The sequence below is a fragment of the Ascidiella aspersa genome, chromosome 6 (assembly GCF_963924565.1).
Source record: "Ascidiella aspersa chromosome 6, kaAscAspe10.2, whole genome shotgun sequence".
Taxonomy (NCBI): Eukaryota; Metazoa; Chordata; class Ascidiacea; order Phlebobranchia; family Ascidiidae; genus Ascidiella; species Ascidiella aspersa.
The window spans coordinates 23,949,798-23,965,453 of NC_139452.1; the positions used below are offsets into that span (position 1 = coordinate 23,949,798).

At 33.8% G+C, this 15,656-nt stretch overlaps 1 protein-coding gene across 1 annotated transcript; it reads left to right on the forward strand.

Annotated features, from left to right (window-relative positions):
* Positions 1-892: 892 nt before the first annotated feature.
* LOC146140912 (glucose-induced degradation protein 4 homolog) lies at positions 893-3,041 on the forward strand. Its single transcript, XM_083391830.1, has 3 exons — positions 893-1,120; positions 1,465-1,746; positions 2,081-3,041. Exons 1-3 carry the CDS (start codon positions 974-976, stop codon positions 2,273-2,275), a joined length of 624 nt encoding a protein of 207 aa, XP_083247956.1. The 5' UTR covers positions 893-973; the 3' UTR covers positions 2,276-3,041.
* Positions 3,042-15,656: the final 12,615 nt, after the last annotated feature.

Here is a 15,656-nt window from a genome sequence, read left to right on the forward strand (position 1 = left end):
ATACACCCATTAGTGATTATGTATTGATTAAAATTATTTGTTGTCCGAGTAGGCTCTTGAGCTCTTCATTGATAAACTATTATAAGTTTCTAAGATTCTAACCACTGATCCGTGTTTCTAACACATTTTTATGAAAAAAATGTGTCTATTCGTTTAGTAAAGACAGACGATTAGGATATCCAAAAAAAGCACAGAGCTTGAAAGTTTACCGTGTATTCTCCGTGTCCGTGTGTAAACACAAGATATGAAACTAATTTTTCACACATTACTCAAAGCAACGCAAGTACACATCCTGTTCCTGCCTTTTAGCTATTCAGCAATGAAACTTAAAAACATATTGATAACGTACTAATTTTGGCGCTGGTCTATAATAATACCACCTTTTTATACTTAACGAAACGAGTTGTAAGAAAGAAAGGAATTTGGGAGAAGAATAGCCCAAATATAATAATAATACCTGACCCCGTCAAAACCAAAACTCGCACCCTAACCCAAATAACTTTAGCAAAATAACCCTGGATGAAAATATGTTAGGATTCTAGGTATTTATGAATATCAACACTTAATGACATTTGGACTTACAGGCCTTTTAAAAGATAAATAGGGGCAAATTACTACTGTTATAATGGTTTAATGTGGACTTGTGGTTGTTCGTCCACTGCCAGTGTGAAAAATATGACAAGTGCATCTGCAAGTTTTTTTTTCAATAAACTCAACTGTTATCCCACAAAATAAAATATACAACTCGTCCCCACTCAGAGTTTTTTGACTGTACACTGACATTATATCGTTGAGATGTGCCATACATTCCAGACAATAAATAAATTCAGTAGCAAATACGTTTCTACCTTCAACACATTTAGTTTCTTTATTTGTATTTTATAACAGGTGTAATTTTAGTTTGGAAAAAAGAAATTTAGTCTTAAGGCAAATCAGTCTATGGTATGATACTAAGGGTTTGCGACTGTTAGAAATGAAGGTAATTGAAATGGATGATCAAGATTTCTTTCCCTTGCCTCCTGCCAACAGCAAGCAACCTAATATAATCAACACACTCCTGTACAACGGCTCAAAATTCAAGGGGCACCAGAAAAGTAAAGGAAACTGCTATGATGTGGAAGTAAATATTTATATTTTTGTACTTTGAATAATAATGTAATTTCATTGAAATCACCTTTTATAATATTTTATGTACCTTTAATGTGAGATTTATGTCAGGCAAGTAAATACTGTTCTTCTTAACAAAGATACAAGTGCAAGATGTGAAACAGTTGTAAAATTATTCTTTTTAATTATCATCATTTCACAGTAGAATGCACGTCTTTGATCGCAAGTTTATTGTTAACAATATAGCACTTTGCAGTCACCCATTTCGTTATCGTTTGACTATTCAATCAAGAACAAAATGTGAATAAATACAAAGCAGAAAAGAATATGTGATTTTCCTTTTTTTTAATATAACAGGTGACTTTACAACATGTGGACCTAGAAAACTCGTACCTTTGCGGCTACTTGAAAATAAGTGGACTGACCGAGGAATTTCCGATGATGACAACTTTCTTTGACGGAGAAATCATAAGCGAGAGATATCCGTTTCTCACACGAAAGTGGGAAGCAGATGAAGAGGTTGATATCAAACACTGGAAGAAGTTTTTATCATTCTACCAGTTTTCAAAAACGTTCAACAGCGACGCATTCGATTATTCTGATCTTAGGAATAGTGATTATGTGTTCATGAGATGGAAGGTAAAGTTTTTTATTTTGTTTGTTTTATTTATCACTTTTCAATTTTTTTTTTGCAGATAAACCTCCTTGACACCAAACATTTAATAGATTTTTACTTTTTACCTTATTGATTATATATTTATACTCCATGCATGATTTTGTAATTTTTTAGTTTACTACAAGGTTGCCAATGTGTATATGTTATTTGTATTGAAGTTTCCAAAATAAGTGATTTCAGGTTTCCTAAGTATTCTATAGAGTTATAATAAAAGTTTACTTAAATGTGTTAAACACATCTTTTGATAACTTGCCGTAAAGCTATATAGAGGAAGGTTTTCTCTTTTGTTTTTTGAAGGAACACTTTTTGATTCCAAACCACAAGATTGAAAACATTCACGGAGCGTCATTTGCGGGATTCTACTATATCTGTTTTCAAAAGTCTACGGCCACCATTGAAGGTTATTACTATTACAGGACCTCGGAAATGTTTCAGTCACTAAACTTACGCCACTCTCCCGAATCGACAATTTCAATTTATCAGTTTCGCTGAAGTATATTTGATTTTGAGTATGAGGTTTAGCTTGAGATATATGAGTGCCATTATAAAGTCCTGATGGTTGGATAATTGTATTTTTATCTTGGATCATGATATATATATATATATATAGAAACTGTAAGTGTACATTTTGTTTGCTTTCAAAGTTTTATTGTTAATGAACAATCTTAAATATCGTTTAAATTATACAATTTTGTTCTAACTTTGAGTTGTTAACCAGTTTTGCAGTCAAAACCATTGCATTTGTGTGTTAAATGACTCTTAAATAAAGTTTTATCATTTAAACCAATTGTATTTTGTTACTCAAGTGTCAATAATGACCTTTTTAAAACATTTATTTTCTTATTTAATTATCAGTGCAACAAAGTTCACTTTTACGAGCTTATAAACATTATGTCATTGTTCTAAAGTATATATTTTTTTCGCATAATACCCGATTTTCTACTTCATATTGAAATGTTTCTTGGTTTTCTATATTATGCTAGCGTTTGTAAAAGCAATGGCTAAAACAAGACTTAAAGTTTAAAAATGAACACCTTTGTTGTGGAGTGCATGTACATTCAACCACTTAACCTATTCCTACCCGTTGGTTTTAAACGGTTCTAAAGTTATGCGACCACAGGAAACTTTCGAAAACAGATTCAGAGTTATAATTTATTGTTTCTGCAGTTTCAAACAGTATCGGTTCATACTGTGGTTCAGTGATTTCGTTCGTTTTTTTTTAATCAATTATGGCAATCGGGATAGAAATTATTGACAAACGTTTTGGTGGTAATTTTACCAATCATTGTTATTGTGATTCGGTCTAGGGCAAGTTAAATTCCGAAATATGTTTACAAGCAGAAAATAAGTTAACCATTTTGTTGGGATTGTCTTCTAGACATTTTGCAATTATAAAGACTGATATTTTTCTATCTCATATTGGATAATTCGAGTTGTGGTATAACTTCCTAATTAAAAAACTATGTCGAGTAAAACCGTAACCATCGTTCTAGTATATCTGATCTTCATCTAGATTCTAGAATATATTCCCACATAGGCTGCGATGGATCTAACAAATAGGTTAGTAGTATACCGGAACTATACAGCTTCCTAAAATCCATTAAATCTTCCTTTCGGCTCTACTGTCGATTGTAAACAACCTTTCATAGAAGTTGTCGGATATTTGCGCGTGAGAATCTAGTCGCAATCTTCAAGTCAATATCCTTGCTGGTCACTCGTAGCAAAGTATAATTCAAAATTTGCTTTGGAAAGTTAAATGTATTTTTTTCTGCGTTGGCTGTACCGCAAATTTGAAAAGTAAGCGTTTTTGATGTACAGTAGTTTTTTTGTCCTCCCATTTAATCAGGGCCCAATTCGACATGACAGGGAGACCACAACGAGAAGTTTTAATGTCTCTTCAAAAAGAATGGTTAACGGTACATTTTTCTAGTTTTTATCTGCCAAAAGTGTTGTAAACAAGTCATTTTGAAATGACTTAAATCCAAGACAAGTCATTTTTAAAATAACTTAAAGTCTTTATGAGAACAAGTCAATTTCAAGTCATGTTATTGTCATAAAAGTAAACTGTTAAACCATTAAAGTTGGTAAACTCGTCCGATAATGAGCAACAATTTAACTAAAAATTTACACAAAAGAATGCAGCAATAAATTGTTTAGTGTGCAAAACTTGGGATACATTTTAATAAAAAATACTTAATTTAATCCCAAGATGTTTGACAGTATGACTTAAGTCCAAGTCAAGTCATTTGTCCAAAAGACTTAAGTCAAGTCAAGTGATTCTGGTCAAAAGACTTAAGTCAAGTCAAGTCATTTAAAAACAGTGACTAAGTGCACTTAAGTCAAGTCAGTGACTTAGTCATTACAACACTGTCTGCCAATCTAACAATTATAACAGTCCATACTCATTTAATATATTGAAATGACGTAGCGAACCGTACTCGGTGTTCTATTTTAAGAGGTCCCAGTATATTCCAAAGTTTTAAATATTGGTTAATGATGATCAATCGAAACAGAATCTAGTGTTTTGGGGGCAAAACCCGTCAGCAAGGCCATCTGGGGTTAGCTCTAGTCAAACGAGATAATCCCGCAAACTTATTCTGCTTTTAAAACTTTGGTGTCACTCTTGCAAGGCAAATCTTTTTCTTTTCTTCATTTTTTGTAAAGTGGAGTTGTTGATATTCTTCCTTACTTCATCCTCATTTCCTATTTAGCAAACATGCACCTTTGGGGTCGGTACCAATTTTATATTTCAAATATAGCATAAAATGTCTTTCTCTGATGACTCACCAAAGCATAGTTTTTCTTTTTTTATCAGTCTGGAGAAATTTTAAGCTGTCTTGCTTTAGCCTACTGTTCAGTGTTAATTAAGCACTGATATTGCTTATGATGTTATTTCTATCAGAACTGCGGAAATGCTTTGTAGGCTAAATACTTTAAAAGCCTTGTCCTCTTCATACAAGTACAACCTTATATTCGTCATTTTTTTCATTTTTAAATGTTTTAATCATTTTGCGTTGCTTAGAGATGAATTTCTTTTGTGACGTAATGTTTTACTTTTTTCAAGCTGTTAAATTAATTAAATAAGGGTTACAAAATGTAAATAAAAAATAAATTATATCTAAAATGAAATAAAACATATGCCCTGTGTTCTTCGGATGCATATAATGCATCGCAATTTTTATGCTAATAGTGGATCAGCGAATTTTGTTTGCAAAGTCGTATAGTTTTATTTTTTGCAACATGGTCCAGTGAGTAAAACTTATTTTCAGACGTACAATGTCCATTGTTTATCATAATGAGCTTTTTGAAACAGAAAATCAATTGGGCATTTTGTGGGTAGATACTTAAACGTCTAAAGTAGGATTCCAAATCCAAGCGTTTTCAGAACGCTTCCTATTGGCTGAGATTTTATGACGTCACAGATGAAATTTTAAGACGTAACAGACGATCAGCTGAACGGCCGTACTAGATAATTTAGTTTTCTTATAGAAGAAAAATACCAAACGGGTTTTTGAACATATTTTTAACTCTGATAATAGGACACGTCGAGCCGCTGCAATGCTGTCGTACCACATTTTCTATCCTTTATATTGCTAACATTATTCGTGTAGCGTTTGGGCTTACGTGGGTCAAGTATTATTATATTTAATAATAATGTTTACCCAACCCAACCTAAAACCTAAACCAGTCCCTAACCCAAATAATATGCATTGTGGTGGGATTTTTAATGAGGCTCTTTTAATTTATGCCTACATGTTGAAGCACATTTCTTGATACTATTTAAATAAGTATTTGGAAGATATTAGACAATAAATAAATCTAATGTACTGTTAACATAATTATATTTTGCCAATATTATACGTATGAATCTAATTTACTGGTAACATAATTTATTTTTACAAATGTTATATAAGTATGAATCATGATATCTCATTTTAGACAACATTCGTACAGTACCCTTGGATATATAATTATATATATATTCTAGAATCTAGAAACAACTGTTTTCACAAAAAATGTGTTTGTTGCTTTAAATGTGCACATACCTAGCATATTCATTGACCATGCTTTCTTTATTAAACCAAAAATTGACAACACTAGATAAGGAGACTAACGTATTAAAAAAACAGAAAAAATCACAAAAAACACTTCACAGATTAAATAAAAATGACTTTAAACTTTGCATACACATTCTCCGGCTTATTTGAATTTGCAATTAATATGATTAAAATTAAACTGTAATATTTGAAATAGTTTATTTAAAATCAGTGTCAGTAATTCAGGCTGTGATGCAAGCAACATCTAGCCATGACATGAGGCTTGCATCCAAGATTTTGGCTCAACAGGGACAGTCACTTTTTCAACTGAGCTTCATAGGGCTCTATGTATAAACAAGTTATTCTTAACTTTGACATCAAAATATATCAACAGATTTAAAGCTTTTTAAACATTAACACTAACTTCTTTTAAACAAAACACAATTAAAATTACAAGTTTTCAAGGCGTGGTCGTTTCTCGGAACCCAATTATCACAACCAACGAACAAACTCTTTCTAACGCGACCACCACTCCTGCGCAAGGCGTTTTCAACAATACAATCACGAGAGTAGATAAGAAGGAGGCAAAAATCCCGGAAAGTCTATACGTGGCAAGTTAAGGCGAGATACGGGCGATAAACAAAACACAATCAAATTGAATGCTTCAACGTTATTCTCAAACTGTTAACTCAGCGTATTTTTAATTTATTCCTTACCCCTTTAAGATTAACATCACCGTTTTAAAGCTTATTCATTCCAAGATGAACAATTCCCTAGAATTTAAAATAGTTTCACTGGGCAAACACCAAACCGTGTTGCGTCCCCGCCGCGACCAGCGCACTGGGGCCTGGCCCCTGACCCCATACAGTTGCCCGGCGGGTCGCAACCGCGCGAGTTCTTGTTGTTTGCAAAGGTTTCTGGTCAGATATGCTACCTGTCATAACCACAACTAAAATTCCAATCAAAAGTATATTGTTACAACGAATTAAAACGTTATCAAATAGCATTAGTGAACGTTATTTTCAAGTTAATGTGAGACAGACAGCCACCGCCTATTGCAGCGACTGTCGGCTAAAACTTCGCAAAAGACTTCTCTAGAGAAAAGCTCGGGAGTAAGAGGTCAGCAAAACAAGTGGCTTGTTTTGCAGAACGTGAGAATATCGCCCACAAGACTGACAGTTATAGATTACGAGATTAAAGGTTACATGTCAAGTTTGAAACGAGGCGAACTAAAGCAGAAAAACTTAGGAATTTTACACACAACAATACAGAAAACTTTACATCATCAAATATGTTATTTTGTAACTGAAGAACATATTTGGCAAACGAAAGCTGAAACGCGTAATCTAAAACCCTATTTATCACATCGTAAAATCACTTAATGAACTCTAAGATTTGGCTTATGGCAATTAATTAATTTGGGTGTTTAAGTGTTCATAAACACGTAACACTATGGGAACGGGTTAAGGAACAACCATAGCACACTGCCTGCTGCCTTCTGTTACATTTACAACTCCATTGAAGATGATCTAAAAGACTATTAATAGCATGTTAAACCTAGTTAGTTATAAATAGAAATGCCTATCAAATTAAGAAAGTTGAAATAAAATGCATTAGAACACAAAATAAATATTATATATACAAGAACATCATAGTTTAGTTTTCACCCTTTTAGTTCGTAACCAAACGGTAAAGTGCATTCTTACAATTTGAATCCTAATTGCTTTAATGTCATTTACGTTATGGACAAACAAATCAATATTTGCCATTAAAAAACTTATAACATTCTGGATTTGAAACTACTATTTAAGAATACCTCTGGTATTCTACTTTGAACATCCCATTCCTATCAATCAGGCATTTTTTTAAATGAGATTTACTGTTTATGACTTAGGATCTTAAATATATAATTTAGATTTTAGATGTTTCTTCAGATTATTATAAAAAAAATGTTGTGTAATCTAAAATTGTGGCAGATTTAATATCAAGGATAATTATTTTAGTAATTTCTTAAGTTTAAAATTTTTGCTAATTGAAAAACAATTAATTAGTGAGTTAATAAATCAAGATTTCCATAACTGGTCCATATTCAGTAAAATGTTTTTTAAAACAGCAAATCTAAAGCTTAAGGCAAAACCCGTTATGTCCAAGTGTATTAAATATTTTCAAAAGTATTTTTTAGATTTCTTTATAATAAATCTAGATGTTTTTGATTTAATTTATTATGGTTAGAAAAAATGGCAACTATCATTGAAACAGCACACACCAACTGTACACAAGCAGAAAATCCTTCTTAATTTGTTGCACTTTAATCATACTCAAAAATTGCTAATTAAGATCTTAATGAAAATCAGAAAATGAAGCAAAAATTGTAAGTGTTGTAGATATTGCACCAAAGTGCCAACTTAAAATACAATCAAGTCAATCAGTCTTATATAGCTAATCCTAAGGTGTGTTTAACAATCACTGATGGTGGGTAAAATTGACTTTTTACACTAATATAGTTCCAACTCATTTAAAGTTTTGTGCTTCATTCAGCCTACTTAGACCACCACAATAGATTAGAGTTCATAATTAACTGATTCTAACCTAAAGGAAAGTGGCACGCCGCCTGGTAAATAATACGAAGTTTGTCACACAATTGTAGATTAGATCATCATTACTTTTACAGTAAAGGCTGAATTTTTCAATCCTATTTATTCAAGTTGTATGATATTTGCAATCAGAAAACTGCAGGCTATTGTTACTAAAATGGCAGCTAGAAATGAGTAAAAGGCAGACAAAAAAAAATTGCCAATTAAGTTGGTTGTTCAAACGCACATGACAAAAAATATTTATATTTTAATAAATAATAAACAAAACGAAGTTATTAAGTTTAGTATGTTACTGTATACCCAGCATAGTTGCGTACGGTCAGTTAAGCAGACTGTACGCAATTTTTTTGGGCGCTCTTTCACTGTTGTACGTAAAAATTAATAAAAAATGTTTTTTGTTCAATACCGCATACCACAACACATATTGTTTGGGTTAGGGTGCGGGTTAGAGTTTGGTTAAGGGTGGGTCAAGTTATTATTAATAATAAACATAATATTACTTGACCCACCCTCACCCAAACGCTAACCCACACCCTAATCCAAACAATATGCGTTGTGGTATGCAGTATTATTATTATTTATTTTTTTGCATGACTTTTCACGTACAATAGTGAAAGAGCGCCTTTTTTGTAATGGCCTGTTTTGGCTTTGCACACCTGCATTCACACACAACTCGTTTTGGCTAGGGATATTATTAATCAAGTTTAAACACACTTGAACTAATTTTTGAGACATATACTGCTAACGCTTGTTTTTTAACAGAACAGTGGTGTGGTTATTTTGCGCTTCTTTTACGGCGTAAGATTTAAAACGGTGTCAAAGTATTTACCCATAAGCCAATTAATTTTCTCCTATTTACCGACGCGACAATAAACGATATTTTAAGTAACGTTTTATGGGTTTTGCTTTATTTTTCGTCAAGTACTACAGTACATTTGCGCTTAATAAGAATCTATTACGTCATAAAATTTCAGCCAATAGGAAGCGTTCTAAAAACGCTTGGATTTGGAATTCTACTATGGACGTTTAAGTATCTACCCATTTTGTGTACCGGTACTGTCTTCAGTGCTCTCACTTTTAGGGATTTAGTTCCAAATTGGAACTTTTATCCCCGTTTAGGGACAAATCTGGGGATTTTGATGATCTAGGGATGTTTGGGGGATTTTTAGCAAATCGTACTGCATGATTTGTTAACTAGTAAATGTTAACCGAATTGCAATTTTGAAAAAAAAAGGTTCAGAATATGGTAACCTAGTACTTTTTTCTGTTCATTTCGAAGTTTATTTAAAATTTTAAAGAGTAACTGAAACTGCTTGGCCTATTTAAAACCTGGCATGAATTTGTTGATTGTTGCGTTATTGCACATTATGCATTATTGGCTACTAATCAATTTTTCTTACTGTGGTCAGGTGAAAGATATTTAATTTTAATTAAAATGGCATCAGGTGAAGTACGTCGACACATTGCTGCTCAAATGAGTAGCTGGACATAATGAACAATAGTAGGCCATAGACCAGGGTGGTCCAAACCTAGGCCTGCGGGTCACAAAAAATAAAAAGTAAAACCCTATATAGACTATTTTTTGTACTTTAAAGTAAATAAAACATAAAATATATCGCGCTGCTGTAAAATATTGTTTTACAGGTTTTCACTGTGACTTTAGGCTAACGCCCTGGCCCTTTCCAAGATGCAATTTCAGCCAAATTCATCTGGTAAGCTTTTTGCGCGATAACATCTTTGTAATTAAGCGATTGTGTAGTTTGCAACATATCTCATAAAATTTTAGTAAGGTACGCACGGTTTACGCGAATATTCTACGCTTATGAAATGCAGTCATCTAAATTGCAAGTTTTGTCAAATACGCAAATTTTTCGCACTTTGCGCGCACCATTTTTATCCAGCCTTATAACACTCGATTTCATTTGCGCACAAGTTCGACTATAGCAGCAAGTTTTTGGAGCTTATATGTATCTGACGATGCTTTGTGACGTCATTCTAACCATTTCATGCCCCGACCAACCGAAAACCGTTGATCCGCTTCTGGTACGCATGTAGTCTACTTTATGTGGACCGCAAAATACATGCAACAAATATTGTGGCCCGCGATGCTGTCAATCTTCGACCACCCTGGGCTACACAATGCAGTTATTTAAAACTAGCCATATTTTAGCTAATGTGATAATATAATAGTATAACACGCTAATTATGGTTTAGTGATTTTTCATGCCATCTAGGGATTTTTTGACATAGCTTTAGGGATTTTCTGGTTTTCATTTGTGAGAGCCCTGACTGTCTTGTCAAAGAGAAGATAAAGGTTATAATCTCTTTGGTCTTGTTAACAAATGTAATTCATGGACGACTACGGCTCTGGCGGAAAATGATTTTTGTTCAAGAGGGCCATCGAATTTAATATTCAATCTCATCGAGCAAACACGTGCTCGAATTGGAAGGGTGGCATTGTCTCCTGGACGTTGTTTTGTTATAGATTTGGCATTGATTTTGGGGTATTTGTCGCTATTGCTTAGTTCCTTAGTTTATAGACAGGAATTGAAAGAAAATCTTTCAGGTGATTGAGTTCTGTAGTTATTCTTATCAAAATATAGGCTTCATTAATATAAGCTTAGGTTCGCTAATATAGTTGCGAAAAAGGTTCGCTAATATAGTTGCGGGTCGTATTTTAGAAAAGCTTTTCTCTTGTTTGATAGGCATACTCAGATCTTATGTCGGTTTCATCATAAACACACAGCATTTTAATTAGGAAGCTCTCATTTTTACTTAACAAGTTCTGTTTGCGTACACATACGAGGCGCTCAGTCACTCTTTACGTTTACGTTCCGACAAAACAATGGGCACCAGGTTTAGGCTATTCTGGTTCCTGCACATTCTTCTGGTATTCAAAAAGAAATATTTACATAAGAGCGTTTGTGCTACAATCCTGTTATCCTTAATTAGGTTTAATGTTGCCCAAACAAAATATTTTCGTATAAACATCAACACTCGATGGACAAACCGTTCAAAACAGGTCATTATGCGACACGCACCACATTTATTTCGTTCACGCACCGTATTGGTATGCATTTTAGACTGTGAGAACATGCAGTCAAATATTTCCGGCCAAGGCTTAGTTGAAAGTTTGCTACAGTTTTAACCGGTTTTAGAAAATCATCAAACCCATTCTTTATACAAGTCACTTTAATACAAAGGGGATCTACTGCGCTTGGTGCAGCCAGGAGACAAAAATACGTGTTTATTCTTTAGCCAAACAGTATGTTCCATGCGTTACATATTTTTGGTAAAGATCGCCGAACATCTCTGCGTCATCAACATCGCTCAACCGAACTGAACTCTCTTTCGAAAGCAATTAACAAAAATATCCTGCCAGTAAATTTTATTGATATGACGTAACGCTTTAAAACCACGTTGGGAGCTTAACATGACCCATCGCAAACGTAAAAGACTAACCGTGAGTCATTTATGACGTTGTTATAGTCACACAAGTGCACGCAAACTGATTTCACCTTTTCTAGTTAGCATATAAAATATTTAGGTGTTGCACCAAAGTTAAAAATGGCAGTGCTGACTGAAAGTTAATGTAAACTTTTATCACCTGTTTCAACTTTTATTTCCACTTTTTAGTGTTAATAAATTGGTTTTGTTTGGTAAAAAGTCAAGAAGTATTATATTTTTGTAATCCTTTGTATTTTTATTCGCGTGTATACCCCGTTTGGTTTTTATAAAAGGCCAATAAAAAAATTGCTGATTTACTTTTTTTTTTTTTTGTTTAATAAATAGGGGCATGGCCAGTGTCCTAAACCAGTGGTTCTCAACCTTTTTTATCTTACGGACCGGTAAAATTTCAAAACAAATTTTGCGGACCGGTGGACCTTCAAAGATCAAAATCAACCCAAAATGCAAATATGACAAAAGTATCCAACTTAAAAGCAAAGAATGGAAACTTAAATTCAATGAGCAATTTGCTGCTGTCGCTTTGATATCATACGTGTTATATGTGGTTCTATTACAGTTTTTCACATACAACTGGTCCTAAAATTTAAGACTTAAACGATCTGTAGCCTACTTTTAAACAGTTGGACACAACACTTGCATTGTGTCTTACGATAAAGTCCAAAGTAGACCATTAACTCTATGTTACGTCACAATGTTGCAAATTACGAAGCTGGCGAAGTTCTAAATTTGATGAACTAGCCTTCAGCATCTTGCATTTTGTCCTTGAGATTTAAGATTGTAATATATTTGGCGGACCGGCAGGAAAGTTGACGCGGACCGGCGGTTGAGAACCATTGTCCTAAACAATTTGGCCAGTGTCCTAAACAAAGTCATCCTGCGCAAATGTTTGCTTCGGTGGACTTGATGATTTTTAAGGCTGATGCAGCAGATAGTCCTTAATGAGTTACACACTTGGCAAAACAATTACAAATAAAATACAAAACAAGACATTTAATTTACAAAACTTCACCTTGTTTTTGTGCTTCTCTAAGGTTTACACACTTTGTCCAGCTAAATGTAGCATTAATGCTACCTCATTCCGCCAGCAAATTTTACTGCGCCTGATGATGCTACCCAGATGCGCATCTTACACTGGTTGCAACCTCTTTCTCGTACCCTTGAAAGCTACCACTGGAAGCCTACAAACAAAACCAGGTCTGTACACACAAACAAGGATCAATTTTGCTACCAATATGCTTGACACTGCGATCCCTTCGTACCGGTAAAACTGTTCTTATTTGTACCGTCCCGTGATTATGCAACTCTGTGACGTCAGCCCTGAAAATTGTTATACCTTTCGGTGAAAAAAATTTATCAATTATTATACTTTTCCCCTCGCAACCGGCCGTCGTATGGCAAACAATCAAATGTTCGTCATGACCTGGTTATATTTTCGACTCGAAACTTTTTTCTTAGTCACTGCAGAACAGTTGGAAAGAAACCTACAGTTTGGTGTCAAAATTGGTGGATAATTTCAGTTAACTATGGTTCAACAAACTGAAGCTATATTCCTTTAATTTAAATTCTAATCTGATTTGAGAATTGTTTGTGTGTACTAAGTTCAGTTCTAATCTAATATTTAAAAATATGGTTGTCCGATTCTGTGCGTGTCTGAGGGTCTTAGTACGTATTGGATCAAAAAGAGTAAGAGGGATTTTATTGCTGTTTAAACTATGAGCGGTTTTGTGTGTACAACACGCGTGCTGGTAAATTTGTCTCGGTTTCATTAGTAACTCGTTCGTCAGTAAGCTTTCGCACCAAGCGGATAAATGAGGTTCGTGACTCGTACGCGGTTGAGTAGTAAGAAAATCAAAATACAGAAGTAGGTAGCATTATAAACGCTTCGAGTCATTATATAATATTCGAAAAATTGAAAATGCTTCCTACTTCTGTATCAGGTTTGATATTCTTTCTACGACCTATTGGTTAATTTTACCGCGCTACTTTCATCATTGGCCCATTTATGTTTATAATGCATACTGAAATTCAATTACCGGCAATATAAAAAAAAATGTGTTCTGGTAAAAAGTTATAAAAGTTAAACTAAAATAAATGCTTGAAAAACTATAGTACCCTTTTTCAGTTTGCATAGAACCTAGAATATGTTTTATGGATTTAAATTAGCACGGAAAATTTGAACCTAATTTTATATTTTTTAAGCATAATGAGACTCCACATAGCGTTATTTCACTACCTGAAGAAAAATATTTTTTGTCGAAGGTCTCGAAAATGTGTATCAAGCCATGCAAGGTCGTTCATGTCGACTTCGAATCGAATTGCAAACGTTTTCAAAAGAGTTCGCGTACGCCGAGTATAGGTAAATTGATTGGTTCAAGAAATAATGTAGGAGCAGCCAAACCACCTCTCGCGAGCCGCCTGCGTTTCTTCAGCCAGTTTTATGCGACTCTTGCGCTTAGTTTGATTTGATTTTTTTAGTAAATCTAATTTTCGTGTTTTTAAGTTTGATCTTTTTTTCGTGTGTTTAAATTTTATCTACCTAAGTGCAAATTTGTCGCGGTTCGTGCAAAACTTGTTAGATTTTCCAATATGTCGTATAGCCTGTTATGAGAAATCAACATAAACACTCATGGCAGTTTGGTAACACCTAAAGGCGAAGGCTTTTGTCACCCCACAGCCAATATATTTATGCTTGGTTTCTGCATATTTGCGCACGAGATATAATTTTATGGAGTCACATTTTTACTGTATTCTCTCTAACAAATTTCGGGATATACCCATGCTCATAGCAAAAACTCCAACTTATTGGTCACCCTTGCTATATATCAAAATAAATTATTGTTTTATTTTTGTTGAATCCCATAAAAACTTTGTGAATAGCTAACTTATATGGCTATACATAAAATTCATGCAAAAAAAGTTTACTTGCTTTTTAAAATAATAAATGTAAGTGGACTTGAAAAACAGAAATGAAAAGGCAAAATATTCGTCAAACGCGAAAAAACAACTATTCCAATATACAGCGCTTTACCACAAGTTTCGGAATTTTCGAATGAAACCTTTCGTTCACTGAATATTATTTTGTATTCCGACAGCACAAATTATATAGACTTTTCTGCATTTTTAGCAACTTTGAAGTGAGCAACGAAAGCAAAGGTTACATTCTGACAACTTCCGGCTACTCAGGGACTGCCGGAGACTCATTAGCATACGTTAATAACATGAAGTTCACAACGAAGGACAACGACAACGATTTGTTGTAAGTTGGAAGCCGCTTTTGAAAGATATAGTGTATCGAACCTACATAAAGAATGACTTCGAGCCAATAAACAGTTCCCAACTGAATCGTTTTAATTCTTTTCTGTTCTGTCTTTAAAATATATTTTCGTCATAATATGCTGCCTCCGATGTCGAGTCGCTCTCCCAAGATAAGTGGTGTAAAAAAGAAAATAAAAAAACAAACCTCTTTCTTACGATCAAGGTTAGTTTGTTAAAAATGATAAACTGCGAAAAAAGTTTGACGCGAAGTGCAAATACAATTGAATGAAAATAGCTCAACGGAAGTGTAAAAACAATGTAAAAAAATCCTGCCTTACATGAAGTTGTATTACCTTTTGAGGCAAAATCTTCACCCATAAAATGTTTAATTTACCAAACTGCCAGGATGATTCACGGACTAAAAAAAGTAATATGAACTGCTGCTATAAAAGCCGATCTTAAGTCAATCTTTATGTTTAATATTTTTAAGTTACCAAAACTGCGCGAATGTCTTTTCCG